Consider the following 19,115-nt stretch of genomic DNA (forward strand, 5'->3'; position numbering starts at 1 on the left):
AACCCCCCCCCCCCTCCCCCCCGACTAATCCAGATTCATGCCAGTCCATTAAAATAGGAATTGCTCGGTTATGAGAAATTTCTCCATTAGGGCTCAAACCCGAGAACCATGGCTAAGGGCGGAGGGATCCCCTTGGTGGTCTCAAGGGTTAAGTATTATTATCATTTCATGTTCATATGATTGTAACATTTAGATATCCTTGCGAAGTGTAATATTGTTTTGTCTCGTCATTTGTTTTATGCTTCATATAAATTCCCTTTTCTTTCGCCCCTGTCTCTTCGTTTCTTTTTATCCAGTGTACTTCATTCTGCTAGAATTATATAGTCGTCGGTGTTCCTTTCTGTGCTTCATTGATGATATTGAATCCTTTCAGCTGTTTACCGGTTGATTACTTTTATGTTAGTGCTTAGCTTTTTGTTTTTATATCTTTGCAACTGTACTTACCATCTTCCTGAAACTTCTCTTTACAGGTTAGCATTGGTAAGCAATGGAAGCAGTTTCTAGATCATAGCGATTCGGTTGGCTTCATATTTCATGTATGAAATCTTGGTTATCGTACGCCTTGAATTCAGTTTCTCTTCAATTAGCAAGACTCACAAGGAATCATCTTCTTTTGCAGGACGATGCAAAGAGGCTCGACAGAAATGCCAAGAATCGTTACACAGTATAGTTCTTGATGCAATGTGGGATTGCAAGAAACACAATTCGTACCGGAAAGTTGGTAGGCACTGATTTAGTTTCTCATTTGATAAGCTTCTGGTTTGACTAACTCGTGTATTGATGTTTGCACTTTCTAATCGCGGAAAACTGTTTGGTTTGAATTCATGCCTCTACAATTCGCGTGTTCTGCGTTACTTCCCCAAGCACATAACAAATCACAAATGGAACATTATACCAACCAAAAGAATGACAACAGAAAAAACAATTTTTGGACGACTTTTCGATGTGAAAAGGATGAGCCAAACCTGGTGTTTATACCAAATCCATGATACAAGACATATGTCTCGTATATAAACTATATTTAGTTTGGTGTAAACACTGAATGCGAGTCAGTATTTACCGCTCAGCCTTAATCTTTTCATGCATTGGACTCCAAGAGAGGTCTTGTTGGCTCCTCATTAGGTCTGCTGTATCTCCAGTACAAGACTAGTTGTATGATCCCAAGAACTCCTCCTATCCCATTTGGAACCTGATTCATAGAGATCAAAATATTAAATTCTATACACAAGGGTGTAATGTAGATTATCTACCTAGATGTAAGCAACCCGTGACATATAAGATCCCACGAAAACAACTTTACTGTTACTCCAAGACTCTCCCTTCCGTATCTTTCGGGTACTTCTATTAAAAAGGGAAACAACAAAGGAAATCCAGTTACTTACATAGATAAATGGATCTTTCTTAAACATTCCATAAGCAAAGAAGGAAAGGCTCATTAGAAAAGTTGCAAGGGAGAGATAGAATGGCATGTACTCAACACTTCTTGTTCTGATCACCAAATTCTGCAGAAGTGAAAAAGTACTCTGTTAGTCTCTTTGAGCTAACGATATCGATGAAAAATACTTTAATCACGCGTTGTTCTTGTTGATCAACTTACAATAATGAACAACGGAGAAGCAAACATGGAGATGAGAGAGATGACAGACAAATATCCAACGAAAGTTTGTCGATTTGGAGGTTGAAATAGACAGATGCTGATGGAAAACACAGCAGCAAATGCAGTAAAAACACCAAACAACAGCCCCAACATCTTCAACTGCATTGAACATGTAAGTGTATTAGCATCATTTCTTATTAAAGGACGTTGAAGACATAATTAAGTAAATAATAGGTTCCATTCTCTAAAACATCTTAAGCTTTCAAATGAGATAGTCACACAGTTCAGTACAGTATTAAACGTTTGTATGTGGAGGTGATCAAATCGACTCATCTGTAACTCATCTTTGAAAACAAAATGCATTGTTTAGATGAAATGATCACACAATTCAACGAGAGGTAAATGACCTTACCTTCTTCGTTCTCTCTGCATATACGATGAATATGAGTATATAAGCCAACTGAAAAACCGCTCCGACGGAATTAACAGTAAAAACCAATATAATACCAGGAGATACAATTGGTGTTCCATACCATAGACATATTAAGCAATTCAACAAGGCATATATATAAGGCAGCCCAGAAAATTGTTCTGTTGACTTGTTTCTTATGATCCTTCTGAATGTTGGTCTGAAAAAGGGGATCGAAAACGTCAATTTAAACGCGCACACACATACACACACGTATACGTGTGTTATCGACGTATTAATATACGATTTTTTTTGTAAAATTTAGGATACTTACATTGGTGATACAAATAAAACAAATGCAAAAAGGTTCCCTGCAATATGCCAAAACCAAAATATTATGTCACTAGCATGATTCAAAAACAAATTGTACAAGTTATTTCAAAGCCAAAACATTGTGGTGGGATAGATGAAAGTTTTCACCCTTAATCAGAAAGTTCGGGTAGGTCGGATCTAGTAGTCCTATAAAGGGAGAAATTTCTTGTAGGGAGCTAGAGGCCAATTCAGGATGCTTCACCCTCAACCAGAGGACTCGAGTAGGGTCAGGTCTATTAGTCCTATTAAGGGAGTGTTGGGTAACGCCAACATCCTGCTTATGGCAAGGTCCATGAGGAGGCTGGGGTGATCTGGGTCGGAGTCATAATTAAAAATGGCTCTTGCATGGTGGACTTAGTTAAGAAATAAAATTGCGCCTTTACTATCAACTATATCTTTTGACATAATGGTAAGCGTTTGATCCTAATAGAGACGAGTATCAAGTGAGAATTGACCCCTAAATCCTCTAGGTAAAAACTTTTAAACCAAGTGCACCACTTTCTTATAACATGAGTGTTAGCAGATAATATTATATCAAATCTTAAAAAACATATAACTAGTTTTACAGACAAACCATGAGTTCGCCCTTGCAGGAAGCTTAGTCGTTTTCCATGCGATGGACTTTATATATCACGAATCTAAATTAATCGAACCTAAAATCTGCCCAAAAGATTAGAAAGAAGAAGTTACCAGCAATTCCAGCAGCATTACTACAAATTGAATAAGTTGAGAACAAACCACCTGCTCCAGAAATTTCCATTTTTGCTTAAAAGATATGTTTGAAAATTCACATATATATCATATTATATAATAATATAAAGCAAGCTTTTATATATATATATATAATTTTTTGGACAGCTCAGAGTGGGAAATATTTTATGATAAGTACAACCAAATTATGTAAATCAACAGTTGTCAAATATTGTAGTGGGACCATATTTACGTTTCTTTTACTTATATTATTATTATTATTATTATTATGTTTCTGTTTATGTTGATGATTTGATTTAGATCGCTTTTAAAGAGGAAATTAATTCAATTTTTCCAACAGTGAAAATCAAATCAAATTAATTTAAAGAAATTCTTGTCGGTTTATTTAAGGTTACTTAAATATATAATAATATATTTCTAAATATATATTAGATTGATTATTATTTAGTCGTAAAACACTACTAACTCAATTACTATTTGAAAAAAAATGTACACATAAATAAATTATATATGTAGCTTACTCCAAAAAAAAAAAATGCATTAACATAAAAAAAATGTTTACGATGAATTTTACATTCTTGCAAAAAAATATATCAAAATATTCTGACGATAATTGAATTTAAAGGAGGGTAGGGTTGGGTGGGATTGTATAATTCTAGGACATCTCAAGGTAGACATAATTTAGGTTCTGAATAAATTTAAGTTCGCGTCGAAAAGTTCATACCAGTCACGTTAGGAATAACACATTCACTAACAAAGGCGATTGCGAACCCTATGAGAATTGAAACCTTTGATTAAGGATGAAAAAATACTTACTAGTTGAGGTTTCAAGTTTAAATTTTATCAGAGATGAAAAATACTAGGTGATTTTTTCTCTATCTATCCATATACTGTCCTAGCCTTGATGGGCATTGTTACGTAGTACTTGTTGTTACTGAAAAGATGACAAGTATCTCGGGGAATTAAAATTTAAGTAGGAACGATAATGTCTACCCCAATGTGTTTAACATCCAAATCTTTGTATAATCTTTTTTCTTTAAGTGCAATTGTACTTAATCATTATCTTAAGTAGGGTCAACATGATTATATGATATATAATTTATGTATCTATTCAATTAAATATTATTTATTTTACAGTTAATAAATTGGGATGAAAGAAATTAGGTGTGGAGATCACGTCTAACATAAATTTAAAATATAAGTTCTGCAAAAGGAGAAATTAATTTGTTAAAATATATACAAAAACTAACTCTGCAACTTTAATATTACTATAAAATTAGTTTAGTATTATTATTATTATTATTATTATAAAAATAATTTTATGATTTTAATTTTACAAATAGTAAATTTAGAGATCAGAAATTAACCTGAAGATGACCACATGGTTATGAAATGTTCATAAATGATTTCGTACCTTGACGATATTTTTCTATGATATTAATTATTTCATATAATACTTGCTGAGGCTTTATTAGTCAATGATAGTAATATTTTCAACCCTTTTTAACAATAAATTAATTTGAATTCGAAATTTTTTATTTAACTGCAAATCCACTTTTAATTTTGGAGCTTTGTTCGTCAGTGATGATAATATTTTCAACCCCTTTCAACAACGAAAAATCGATTTGAACAAAAAGATGAAATGACTCTCTTATTTTTCAATAAAAGCACATGGTATTGTGTTTTTGTTTTAGTGAAATTTGGAATGGCTACAAACGATGATCAATTGAGGAACATTTTTTTTCTTTCGTTTGATTTAAATGTTATGGTATTTTAATTCGGTTCATGGGTGGGTAATTATGGAAGATGAGTGAATTTTTTTATTTTGGGTAAAATTTTTAAATAAAATTGGATAAATTATTGAGATGAAGCCTCAATTAGTTTTAAGAATATACATAACCCAAAAATTTGACGATAAGGGTATATACAACTTTAAAGTATAACAGAGGATATTAACATATCATTTATGATATATAATTCGAGGATATATTTATTTATTTTCCCTTTAGGAAATTGAGATTTTCGAATTTGTTAGTTATTTGGGTGTGAATATAACTAAGATGGAGGACCCATGTAGGAATATATCACATTACATTTGGAATCCTGGGAAGATGCCTATATATTGAAGAGTAAATTAATCTATTACGACTATGTTATGAAGTTGTCTTTTACTTCTTAGTTGCTTAGATTAATTCTGGAACCTCCCTCCCTTCTTCCTTTTTATTTCTTCTTCTTCCCTTGGAAGATTTGTTACTAATTTGGTGTAATTATAACGATGAACTCTTATATTTGTATGTATAATCCCAATTATCTGTTTCAATACAATATGAGTTCACTACTGTGTCCAAAATTTAAGTTTAAAGTAATCTGAAGTGAATTTGAGAAAGAGGTACAAGAAAAAATATAAAATCAGTTTTTGTATAAGAGCGTATATATATGTATATATAAACATCTTTTATATATGATGCTATACCCTTTTCTACACCTATATATACATATCATTAAGGCTAAATAAAAAAAATTAAAATTAATTTTTATTTCTAATTATAAAAATAATATTTTTTTCTGAGACAAATTAATAAAAAGAAATGTGCAACATAAATCGAAATCGAGAGTTATACTCTATCATATTCACTTTAATTTGTATTATTCTAGAGAGATAGTGATATAGTCACAACAACAAAAAAGAAGAAAAAGGGATAGGATATGATTCCATTTTTCTTGCAGCATAACACAAGAATGGACAAAAATATATCATGTTTTCTTAGTATCATCAATTTGATGAGTGATCATTTAAGGAATTAACTCGAACTTTCAAAAATAAGATAATCATACAAGAAAACAAAGCATATTTTTTTTGTCCTCTATTGTGTTATTATGGTACAAGAAAAATTAGAATTCTATTATATCTCCACTTTTCCTTATATAACACAAGAGAGGGCAAATATTATATTATGTTTACTTCGTATGTTTATCTTATTTTTTCTAACTTCATAGCTTCATCTCATCTTTATCATAAGATTTGAGTGACTTTTTGGTCGAGGTATGTGATTAAAGCGCTTTGTAAGATCCATTCTGATCTTTTGTTTTAGTCTAATTGCATTTTTTTTTCTTGAATGCTGATGAAATTATAAAAAAAAATGATTTTAGTAAAATTGCATATTATGGAACTTAGAAGGGTGTAATCATGTACTCCATTCGGTCCTTAAATAAGTGTCACTTGCATCTACTCAAAAATCAACAAACATAATGTATACGTTATTAAATTACTCTTTTCGTCCATCTTTATGTGTTTATATTTGACTGATACACACCTTAAAAAATATTATGTTCGAATAAACTTAATGTGGAAATACTAACCACTTGTTAACTACTATTAATACGTAATTCTCTCCCTTTTGGGGGTACCTCACGTCAATTAATAGAACAATTTCTATTTTGACTTAATTTGAAATTAACTTATTCTCCTTAATTTTCTTAGACAAATATTTTAGCAATTCAATATGAATTTGTCTTTTAAAGTTTTTATCGTTAAATTCATTGTACTTTTAATTTTTTTTTGTGTGTTCATATATATATTCTCACATAAAATTTTATACACTTGAATTTGGATAACTAAACAAATATAGTACAATATATTAGTGGTGGACAAATATTATAGCTAAATAATAAAATTTATGATTAATTTTATTTAGTGACGAGCTAGCAATAAATTGTCAACATATCATATTAGTTACGAGTTACATATCTAACGACAGATTAACAACAAAGTTCACAACTAATTTCAATTATTAATTTTTGATAGTGATCGAATTTGCCCATGATTGTGATATCAAGATTGTGATGTATAGCTAGAGATTATTAGTTCAATTTTTAGGCTAATCATATTATTGAGACGTTTTGAATTCTTAAAATAAAATAAGTGGATAAGAACCTTATCAAGGTTTTGTAAGGTACGAGGAACTAATTTATACCTGAAAATTGCTTCATTTGTTCCTTTTAGAGAAGTGTTAGGCCTACTAACTACTTGTTCAAATTAACAACAACTATAATAACGTATCAAGTATAATAACAACAACAACAATAATAACATGTCTAGTGTAGTTTCATAAGTTGAGTCTGAAAAATATAAAGTGTACACGAACTTCCTTCTTCACGGAGATAAAGAGATTGTTGTCGAAAGATTAGGTTAACTACTTGATCAAGTCATATGATGATTGATTTGATCGTAGAGAAGTTTTCTTGAATAACTTCGTAGTGTCTTGGATGAGGTTGGTCCTCCCTTAATCAGATGATCAGGTTTTAAGTTCAACCCTTGAGTATGAAAAGATTATTAATAGGATGCCTTACCTCTCCCGAATGAGACCTTATCCAACGTGAATCTAAATTAGTTAGACTCTAATATAAATATCAAACACCAGATTGAAAAACTAAAAAACACAGAAGTCTTCTTATTTCAAAAATGCATGTAGAAGAGTATGAAACTAACAATATTCTTGAATTTAATTGATAGTGTCTCAATATAGTATCTTTTTCCCCTTTTACACCCTCTAATGATCACATTAATTTGAAATTAACAAGATTTTTTCTTCTTCTATCTACTAAATTTGAAAATGTTCACAAACATGCCTAGTTATATCTATTGTTTTTCTACCATACAATAAAATAAAATTTAATATTTGTATATCTATTTTATGTGAAAACGTATCAAAATTGATCACCACACTTGTATTGTAATATGCAGCTTTCAAGCTAATTAATTTTTTATTAGATGTTCTGCTACCTATATTATTGATGTAGATTATTTTCATCTTTTATAACAGGTTATATATTTTATTTTAAAATTTTAAAATCATATATTTTAATTACAAAGGTTGTTGTAAATATCAATTGAATAATCTAATAAATATAAACATAATTTACACCGCAAATGTATAAATTAAAATTTATATACAAATACCAATTATAATTTGTTCAAATGATTATGCTTTATTTGATTCTAGACGTAGTCTTCAACAAAAGGAAATGTTAGAAAGTCATTTTAATTTAAAAGAGCTTGCATACAACAAACATATCATTTCTCCAATAATCTCCATATTTGAATTAAACTCGTAATTGAGTTAGTGCATCAAGTGATATTCATAAAGAAGGTCAGAGATTAATTGATTTTCCTTGTCAATGCATTCTCAGTTGAACTCGTCATGCATACCAAATTTGTCTAGTTCCGGGGTTCCAAAAAAAACAAGAATATACCTAATGTGATCTCATAAGTGGGGTCTAGAGAAGGCTGATAGAGAGTACGTGAACCATTTCTTACCTCGTAAAAGTAAAAAAATTATTTCCAAAAAATATTGAACTCATATGATCTTACGTGAAAGACAAAATAAATTCAAAAAAAAATTTAAGGAATCCCGCAAAGCTAGGAAGTTTTCCAACATTTTCAATTTTGCTAAAATGAAATAAGAAAGTTAGATGATAAAGAATGGAGCTTTATCAAGCTTTAAAAAATAATAAAATTTTCCCTATTTTTGTTCTCCATTTTGGAAGTTTTGTGGTATAAAATGCTCCAAGTAAACACACTTCTTATTTTTTTTAAATGGCAACCCATAAAATAATAATAATTGTCTTATTCTTGTTAGGTAAAGTAATTTATTTAGATTATATTATATAGGACTATTATTTATATGTATAAGTTTATTCCATCCTAAATATATATATAATTATTTAGAAACAAATATATATGATGAAGTCATCAGAATTTTTAGTTAAGATTTTGTCTCTAGTTCAAAACTCATTTATTTAAATTTGACCATTTCAAATTCACATCATATATAACTCATTTATAAAAAAAATAAAAATAAATTATTATTTACTATTTTTTTTTTTAAATAATCATCAGAACTCAAATCCGAGACCTACTAAGAAAACTTATCTATTCACAAGCTTATATAAATGGATAATAATAGCAAGAAATGGTTTGTGTACAAATGAGTCAATATCAATAATTAATTAATGATTTTTTTGGAAGTTTGGAATCTATATAACGTCCAAACATGAAATTAAGTTGCAAATCAAAGAAAGCAACAAATACGTAAGTCTTTTCACTTTTAAGTTTGACACCTAGCACATCTAAAATAATAAAATAAAAAAATAGAATAATCCAAGTGTCAGAATCTTATAAATTATAATTATGAAAATATTTGTATATCAATATATAAATATAAAATTAAATCATGCATTAAAGTCGTAAAATTAATCATTAATATTTGCATTAAATCTAGAATAGATTGAATAAACTACCCCTCATGGGATGTAATCCTTTCAAGATATGTACTCAATAACACAAAAATATTTTGTACATTGAATTACTTTTTATTAGTATAAAATATAAATATATATACAAGAAAAATGTTATTAATATTTTTTCATCGTAATATTAATTTGAGATGATATGTAATGTAACTATTTGTCTCAAAGGATAACTTGACTCAAAAATTGTGATAATGAATTTGTAAATCGAAAAAAGATTCATAAGTAATTATTAATGACGTTATTAAATTCTGAGAATCGATGTTAGTTTTTATTGAATTACTCCACATATATATGACATCTCGATTGCTTGAACCATATTTTTCTAAAAGAATATGATAAATAATTTTTCATATAATTAATTTTAACTTATTTTTAACTGATACCAATAATTATTATTAATTTTAAAAAAAATCATTCTATATTTGATATACATATTGACATCAAATTTGAGAATTGAGATCCAAAATCATACTGTTTTGACATTTTGGTTATTTTATAATTTCAATATAATAGTGCCTTAATTTGTCGTCTTCTTTTTTGTCAGAATATATATTCAGTAATTAATCATGCTGACGTGGTACCTTAAACAACAAATTACCTTCAGATCATTAATATTCCTATTTAATTATTTAAATCTTATTTATTCATTGTTAATTATTTTTTTGTCAGATTTTCAGTTGTACAAATTAAGAAAAAAATATTCTCCCCTATATATCTATCCTATGATTAGTTTTTGCTTAATCTTTGGATTAACTTTTTGACTTTATATCCATGAAACCTGTTGGCCTCCTAATATCCAGCAGAGATTAATTCATTTTATTAATACTAAAATAACTTCAAGATAAAGAAATAATTAATAGATTTTTATAATTCATATTTGGAGGTGACTTTCATTTAATAATGTGTCGTTTGTTTTCTCATTAATTAGAAGTAACCTCTCTTACTTTCTAGTTTATCACTTGATATCGAAATCTTGATTAACTTGAATTCACACTATATAAACGTCATTAAAGTATAGTTGGATTCAAATTTAAATTTTGTGAGTTCTAATCTTTAATGTTTCTTAGCAGTGAATTTATTATATTTTTAAATATGAATAAATTTCGAATAGCATATGATTAAATAAAAACAAATAATTTAAAATAATATTGAATAGCATAAACTATTACTCCTATTAAATAAATAATATCGATGTGTATTTTTAACACACATTAGTTTTATGTGCATTTCACAATTATTACATTTTCTAAAAGGAAACATAAGTCATGTCACCTTTTTAAAACCAGCTGTTTGTGTTTGGCTTTTGCTTATGTGAGACAAGTTCATGTAATTCTCAATCACCATTGGCATTGTCGTATAAGGAGTCATAATTTGAAATTTATATGAGTTATTTTTTATATTGACTTTCAAATTACATTTAAATTTATAAATATTTTTTTGTCGATTTTAAATAAATTTCCAATGGAATGTTTAGTCGCTCGTTATGCTCCAATTAATTAAGTCTTTGGCTTCAACTCAAATAACATGTTATATGAAGATAAACTCAAAATTTGAATTTTACGAATTTTAGAATACCATTAAACATTCACTAAACATTTAAATTGTTTCATTCGAAACTTAATATTTATACATTTTTAATAGATTTTCTTAATACATATACATGATCTAACTAATGGAATTTCGTTTGAATTCTTATGTATTTTCTCCATTACAATGATGAATGGAAATTAATGAGATTCCCATAATTGGAACTCAAAAAAAAATAATCTTTTTTTCCCTCTAAATTGAACTCTAAAGTTAAGTTTCAAGAAAACCAGTCATCCTAAGAATCGAATTCCTTACTTGTCTCAAATCTCTTCCTTTAAGTGTCCTTCCATAACCACTACAAATTGAAAATGACATCATTTTTCCGGCGATTCTCCGGTCAGTGATCATGTGTGGCGGAACCATTTCTCCGTCATCACCATATTCCTCGTCTTCAAAAAAATTCGATTCATTATTTTTCACGTGCTTGAACCATAAATTATTCCTCGATAAGTTATCGGGAATACTAATAGGGACAGAATTGGAAATTTGCTTCAACCTCTTTCTACTTTGCAAATCCCTAGAGTTTGAACTGATCAAATCGCGATTTTGAAATTCATAGTAATCTCGATCATTTTCTTCGTTTTCAATATTTTCATGAAAAATGATTTCGGATTCTTGAAATTCCTCTTCCATGACAAAAAATGGTATTTGGAGGAAAGAAATAAGGGAATTGTATAAAATAAGGTGGAAAAGAGAGGAATTTATAGAAATTTGTGAATTTTTGAAGTGGGGGTGGGGGTGATTTGAAGTTGTAAATCCAAAATAAGACGAAATTATATTACTTGAGACTCACGGCTTTTGGTTTGTGTGTATTTATAGTTTTGCTTTGTTGCATTAACTTATTGACTATATATCGAAAAACGTATAGACGATATAAAAAATATTTATGCAATTAAACAGTTTATAAGGTAAGTATTATATATAATCATAAGTGACTTTTGGCTTAATTATGGTAAACGTGATACTCTTTTTTATCAATTTCAATTTGAATAGATTTTGAATTTAAATAGTATAACGTTTGAAAGTGTAGTAAATTGAGAAGTCACCATCAGAAAAACTGAAAGTACATCATTTCAAACACATAAATCTTCAACCTCTTTCTACTTTGCGAATTCCTAAAGTTTGAACTCATCAAATCCCGATTTTGAAATTCATAATAGTCTCGATCATTTTCTTCGTTATCAATATTTTCTTGAAAAATGACTTCCGATTCTTGAAATTCCTCTTCCATGACAAAAAATGGTATTTGGAGGAAAGAAATAAGGGAATTGTATAAAATAAGGTGGAAAAGAGAGGAATTTATAGAAATTTGTGCATTTTTGAAGTGGGGGTTCGGGGGTTTAAGGGGATGGGGTGATTGAGTGTGGACCCTACATTTGAAGCTGTAAATCCAAAATAAGACGAAATTATATTACTTGAGACTCACGGCTTTTGGTTTGTGTGTATTTATAGTTTTGCTTTGTTGCATTAACTTATTGACTATATATCGAAAAACGTATAGACGATATAAAAAATATTTATGCAATTAAACAGTTTATAAGGTAAGTATTATATATAATCATAAGTGACTTTTGGCTTAATTATGGTAAACGTGATACTCTTTTTTATCAATTTCAATTTGAATAGATTTTGAATTTAAATAGTATAACGTTTGAAAGTGTAGTAAATTGAGAAGTCACCATCAGAAAAACTGAAAGTACATCATTTCAAACACATAAAGGATCAAAATGCGTTGTCATATATTACAAGGATCAAAATGCATTGTCAGGTATTACAAGAAATAAAATCAAATATTAATTAATAATTCAGAAATTTAAAAGTACTATAATCCCACTAAAGAATAAATAAATGAACAAGACTAAAACAAACTTACAACCATGTAATTAAAAAAATATTTTAAAAAAAAAAACTACGGCAAAAGTAAAAACAACGCAGCAACTACGAGGCAAATAAATGGTATACTTCACAATTACGCTTAAAAAATTGATATAAATATATTTATTCATTAAAATAATAATTAATATATATAACGGTAAGACATTGAAATTTTGTTGGACTCTACAAAATGTGTTCAATTTCAGTTGAGACTTTACAATATGTGTTCAATTCCAATTAGAATTCTTAGAGGCTAAACCCTAAACCCTATATAGTTCATGCCTATATAAGGGTATTATATTCTCTTGAAAAGGCATTTCGAATATTCCACAAAAAGTCATGGAATATTCATATATATATCAAATCTAAATCATCATAGTCCGAGAAATACGCCACTAATAATGGCCCTCGAATCATGAATAAATTTTAGGAAAATAGAATCAAGGGAGGAACAAAATTGTACCCACAATATTTATCAATAAAGTTATGCTTTTTCAGATTTTATTTGTGTGGTTGATTTATTTTCCATATGTTTAAAATTTGTTATTATTATTTATTTTCGAGCGATCAAATACGTAACTTGTTCGACTTTTTAACTAGCTAATAATTTAAATAGAAATGGAAAAAAATCTTATCTGGCTAATGATTTGATTCGAGCCGTTGATTTGAAGCTACCCCACATAGGTTGACGAATCGGACGGTCCGGGTTTAGTGGGCCCACATTATTTATATAAAAGTAATTTTAAACACGACAAGCCAATAATTGTGCCGTCACACGCCACACTCCCTTTACTCCTACACTATTTTAGATAAAATTACTAAAGTCAGAGATGAGTTGATGAGAGCGGGTTAAACAGGATTGAAAGATTTATAGATTATCAAATTTCTTAAGATGAAGTGCATATGAGTTGTCCGTACAAATTCATAAATTTTAAATTTTAAATTTGGCTTTGCACACATTCTGAACAACAACATAAGAATGAGTTCTGACTTTGATATCTTGGCATAAATTATTAGTTTCGTCACTGAACTATTGATAGCCTTAAAACATCCTTATACTTGACTAACTAAATTTAGATACACTCCCGATCTACCACATGACATAGCAAGTGGTGTCAAACTCTTGTAGATAGCATGAGTCTTTTGATAAAAAAACTGATAGAAGTGTTGAAAAACACTCCTAAATTTGGCGAGATTTAAAGGTGTATTTCACTAATATTGCAAGAGCGGGGTATATTTAAGTTCAGTTAATCAAGTAAAAGAGTGTTTTTATGGATGTCATTAATTTGAAGATGAAACTAATTATTTGTGCATAGTTTAGGCGTGTTCTTAATACTTTTCTCTAAATATAGATGATGTTTAAAACTTGAATACGCCACCCATGATATGATTTCATGGATTAAAACACACACAATTTAAGAATTCTTGAACTTTGAAGATTGAATAAGAAGTGAATTAACATTCTAATTAAATGGCAAATAAAAATAAGGAAGAATTTCAACTAGCACGTCCATTATTTCCTCCCTTCGAATCTACAACAAGTTCTCTATATTTCTATTTGTTAGTAAAATTGAGTCTTCTTGGAAAATAATAGAAGCTTAAACGAGCACAAACGTTATTCTAAGTGGTCAATATCGTAATAATTTGATTCTAAATTTTACGTTTTAATACCTTATATATGTACATAGTCCATCTATCTCATTTTAAGGATACTATTTCCTTTTCATTTTATCCTACAAAATAAAATCTAAAATTTTCTTGAATTCATTATAGGTTAATTTCTTGATAACTCCAAACGATAGGGGTACTTGCATATATTATCTAGTTTTTTTATGACTAGGTTGAGTGAATCTTGCATTAAGCCTAAAATAGCTCAATGACAAAATTTTATTGCATGTTTGGGAGGAGTTTTGAACTAATAGGATATGTTGAATTGACAATTTATAAATATTCAAAGAAAATGACTATAAGTTATACGTAGAGCAATTATAAGTTTGTGAGAAAATAATTGAAAATGGACTAATTCCTTCTCATCTTCAATCATTGACCAATAGTTAATGGCACAAGAATCTTTGAATTATACGAATTACTTTTTAGATCGACTTTTAAATAATATCTAAATTTATAAATATATTTTGTCGATTTTAAATATCATATAGTAATAAGTGAATTGGCAGACGAATATCTATTGATATCTTATACTAAAATTCTTTACACTTATATGAAATATCAACAAAACTATTAAGTTCAAGTGAATCTGTAATTTATAAATTATTTCTCTTTTGCATAAAGACATAATTTTAGAATCTAGCAAGTATTTCAATGGAATAATCAAAATTCGAATTCAAGTTTTTTCGTAATCTATTCATTTTTTTACATCAATTCTGAGTCCATATATATATGTAAGAGAAAAACGATTTTAAGAGTAAAACGAGAATGAATACCACGTAAAAGAGTCAAATTCAAATTTCCGATGGACTGTTTAGTCGGCCCATTATGCTCCAATAAGTCTTTGGCTTCAACTCAAATAACTTATCATACGAAGATAAACTCAAAATTTGAATTTTACGAATTTCGGAATACCATTAAACATTCACTAAACATTTGAATTGTTTCATTCGAAACTTAATATTTAATTTATACATTTTTAATAGATTTTCTTAATACATATACATGATCTAACTAATGGAATTTCGTTTGAATTCTTATGTATTTTCTCCATTACAATGATGAATGGAAATTAATGAGATTCCCATAATTGGAACTCAAAAAAAAATAATCTTTTTTTCCCTCTAAATTGAACTCTAAAGTTAAGTTTCAAGAAAACCAGTCATCCTAAGAATCGAATTCCTTACTTGTCTCAAATCTCTTCCTTTAAGTGTCCTTCCATAACCACTACAAATTGAAAATGACATCATTTTTCCGGCGATTCTCCGGCCAGTGATCACGTGTGGCGGAACCATTTCTCCGTCATCACCATATTCCTCGTCTTCAAAAAAATTCGATTCATTATTTTTCACGTGCTTGAACCATAAATTATTCCTCGATAAGTTATCGGGAATACTAATAGGGACAGAATTGGAAATTTGCTTCAACCTCTTTCTACTTTGCAAATCCCTAGAGTTTGAACTGATCAAATCGCGATTTTGAAATTCATAGTAATCTCGATCATTTTCTTCGTTTTCAATATTTTCATGAAAAATGATTTCGGATTCTTGAAATTCCTCTTCCATGACAAAAAAATGGTATTTGGAGGAAAGAAACAAGGGAATTGTATAAAATAAGGTGGAAAAGAGAGGAATTTATAGAAATTTGTGAATTTTTGAAGTGGGGGTGGGGGTGATTTGAAGTTGTAAATCCAAAATAAGACGAAATTATATTACTTGAGACTCACGGCTTTTGGTTTGTGTGTATGTATAGTTTGCTTTGTTACATTAACTTATTAACTATATATTTAAATGAATTGTAAAACATGTAGACGGTATAAAAAATATTTATGTAATTAAATTATTTATAAGTACTATATATATAATCATAAGTGTCACTTGGCTTAGTAATGGTAAATGTGATACTCTTTTTATCAATTTCAACTTATGTGGAAAAATTTGAATAGATTTTGAATTTAAATAATATAACGTCTGAAAGTGTGGTAAATTGAGAAGTCACCATTAGAGGAACTAAAAGTATATCACTTCAAACACATAAAAGATCAAAATGCATTGTCAGGTATTACAAGAATTAAAATCAAATATTAATTAATAATTCAGAAATTTAAAAGTATTATAATCCCACTAAAGAATAAATAAATGAACAAAACTCTAAAACAAACTTACAACCATGTAATTAAAAAAATATTTTTGTTTTTAAAAAAAACCAACGGCAAAAGTAAGAACAACGCAGCAACTACGAGGCAAATAAATGGCATACTTCACAATTACGTTTAAAAAATTGATACTATAATATATTTATTGATTAAAATAACCTTAAAATAATAACCAATATATATGTATATATCTTTCGTCTTAATCTATATGATATAGTTTGGATCAAATACAAAATTTAAAAAAATTGAAAAGACTTTGCGATATACAAAACCAGCCTTATATATATATATAAAAAAAAAATTAGCTAACATAATTATTTATTTCCGATCGATCAAATATGTAACTTGTCTGACTTTTTATCTAGCTAATAATTTGAAAAGAAAAGGAAAAAATCTTATCTGGCTAATGATTTGATTCGGGCCGTTGATTTGAAGCTACCCCACAGGTTGACTCATCGGACGGTCCGGGTTTAGTGGGCCCACACTATTTATACAAAAGTAATTTTAAACACGACAAGCCAATAATTGTGCCGTCACACGCCACACTCCCTTTACTCCTACACTATTTTAGATAAAATTACTAAATTTAGAGACGAGTTGATGAGAGCGGATTAAGCAGGATTGAAAGATTTATAGATTATCAATTTTTTGAAGATGAAGTGCATATGAGTTGTTTGTATAAATTCATAAATTTTAAATTCTGAACAACAACAACATAAGAATGAGTTCTGACTTTAGTATCTTGACGTAAATTATTAGTTTCGTCACTCAACCATTGATAGCCTTAAAATAACCCTCTACTTGACTAACTTAACTTAGATATATCCCGATCTGCCACATGATATAGCAAGAATGGTCTCAAACTCTTGTAGAAGCATGAGATTCTTAATAAAAAACTGATAGAAGTGTTGAAAAATAATCCTAAATTTGGCGAGATTTAGGGGTGAATTTCACTCGTGTTGCAAGATCGGGGTGCATTTAAATTCAGTTAGTCAAGTAAGAAAATGTTTTTAAGGCTGTCACTAATTTGAAGATGAAATTAATAATTTGCGCAGACTTTAGGGGTGTTTTCAATAATTCTCTATATATAAATTATGTTTAAAACTTAAATACGCCATCCATGATATGATTTCATGGATTAAAACACACACAATTTAAGAATTCTTGAACTTGAAGATTGAAGTGTATAAGAAGTGAATTAGCATTCTAAATGGCAAATAAAAAATAAGGAAGAATTTCAACTTGCACGTCCATTATTTCCTCCCGTTGAATCTACAACATGTTCTCTATATTTCGATTAAGAATTGTTAGTAAAATTGAGTGTTCTTGGGAAAAAATGGAAGCTTAAACGAGCACAAACGTTATTTTAAGTGGTTAGTATCGTAATAATTTGATTCTAAATTTTACGTTTTAATACCCTTATATATGTACATAGTCCATCTATCCCATTTTAAGGATACTATTTCCTTTTTTATGTTATCCTAATAAAATAAAATCTAAGATTTTCTTGAACTCGTTATAAGTTTGTTGATAACTCCAAATGATAGGGGTACTTGCATATATTATCTAGTTTTTTTCTGACTAGGTTAAGTGAATCTTGCATTAAGCCTAAAATAGCTCAATGACAAAAATTTATTGCATGTTTGGGAGGAGTTTTGAACTAATAGGATATGTTGAATTGACATTTTGTAAATATTCAAAGAAAATGACTAAGTTATACGTGGAGCAATTATAAGTTTGTGAGAAAATAATTGAAAATGATGGACTAATTCCTTCTCATCTTCAATCATTGACCAATAGTTAATGGCACAAGAATCTTTGAATTCTTTCCCTCCACACACTTTTCGAGTATTTAGGAGATAAATTTAGTTTATATTAATTTTTTCGTGATTTTTCTCTAAGGGTTTGATATCCATTTCAGTGTTTAACTTAGATTTGAATTGAAAAATATCACAAGTATGAGTAGAGCTGCTCTTCCCCTATTCTGAATCCCACTTCTTATGTCTGTCAACAGGAGCCCAGCCCCTGGTTCAATCGATAGATAGGCCGAAAACATATTTCTGGACAAATGAACAGACCTTTCCTTTTGCCAACAAACCGGTCAAACCAGTAACCAAGTTCATGCGTCAGTACCACGTCCAGGATCTTAGGAAAGGGGAAGCTCAAATGATATCTAATGGGATGGGCATGCTCCCCACTGCTCTATGATTTATTATAGTCATACTCTGTTTCGTACCTGGTAGCTAGCCTTTCGCTTCCTCCTTGTACTAGATTTTTACTTGAATTCCCCCTGAAAGCGAGAACGCACTATATGCCTTTAAAATAAAATAAAAAGAAGGCTGGAAAAAAGAGAGAGCTCCTTTCTTTTCTAGCTTTGGCGGGAGGAATGAAAATCCTATCCTATACGAAGGCCTATATACAAAAAAAGC

General features: G+C 29.1%; 4 protein-coding genes across 4 annotated transcripts in view; 1 reads left to right on the forward strand and 3 right to left on the reverse strand.

Annotated features, from left to right (window-relative positions):
- The window catches only part of EIF4E (eukaryotic translation initiation factor 4E), a 4,542-nt gene extending 3,872 nt beyond the window's left edge, over window positions 1–670 (forward strand). The window contains 2 exon segments of the mRNA NM_001288431.1: window positions 471–536; window positions 620–670. Of these exon segments, the coding sequence (NP_001275360.1) occupies window positions 471–536; window positions 620–670 (117 nt within the window).
- A 275-nt stretch (window positions 671–945) lies between these two features.
- On the reverse strand, window positions 946–3,138 carry LOC102594034 (bidirectional sugar transporter SWEET2a-like). The gene is made up of 6 exons (XM_015312685.1): window positions 3,069–3,138; window positions 2,341–2,425; window positions 2,010–2,226; window positions 1,598–1,756; window positions 1,383–1,502; window positions 946–1,189 (listed from the first exon to the last, which is right to left on the reverse strand). Exons 1-6 carry the CDS (start codon window positions 3,136–3,138, stop codon window positions 1,079–1,081), a joined length of 762 nt encoding a protein of 253 aa, XP_015168171.1. The 3' UTR covers window positions 946–1,078.
- An 8,060-nt stretch (window positions 3,139–11,198) lies between these two features.
- On the reverse strand, window positions 11,199–11,621 carry LOC107062266 (uncharacterized). The gene has a single exon (XM_015312686.1). The coding sequence runs from the start codon at window positions 11,619–11,621 to the stop codon at window positions 11,199–11,201; it is 423 nt and encodes a 140-aa protein (XP_015168172.1).
- A 4,052-nt stretch (window positions 11,622–15,673) lies between these two features.
- LOC107062267 (uncharacterized) lies at window positions 15,674–16,096 on the reverse strand. Its single transcript, XM_015312687.1, has one exon. The coding sequence runs from the start codon at window positions 16,094–16,096 to the stop codon at window positions 15,674–15,676; it is 423 nt and encodes a 140-aa protein (XP_015168173.1).
- Between the last annotated feature and the right edge of the window lie 3,019 nt (window positions 16,097–19,115).

The sequence above is a fragment of the Solanum tuberosum genome, unplaced genomic scaffold (assembly GCF_000226075.1).
Source record: "Solanum tuberosum cultivar DM 1-3 516 R44 unplaced genomic scaffold, SolTub_3.0 scf00214, whole genome shotgun sequence".
In the NCBI taxonomy this organism is placed as follows: Eukaryota; Viridiplantae; Streptophyta; class Magnoliopsida; order Solanales; family Solanaceae; genus Solanum; species Solanum tuberosum.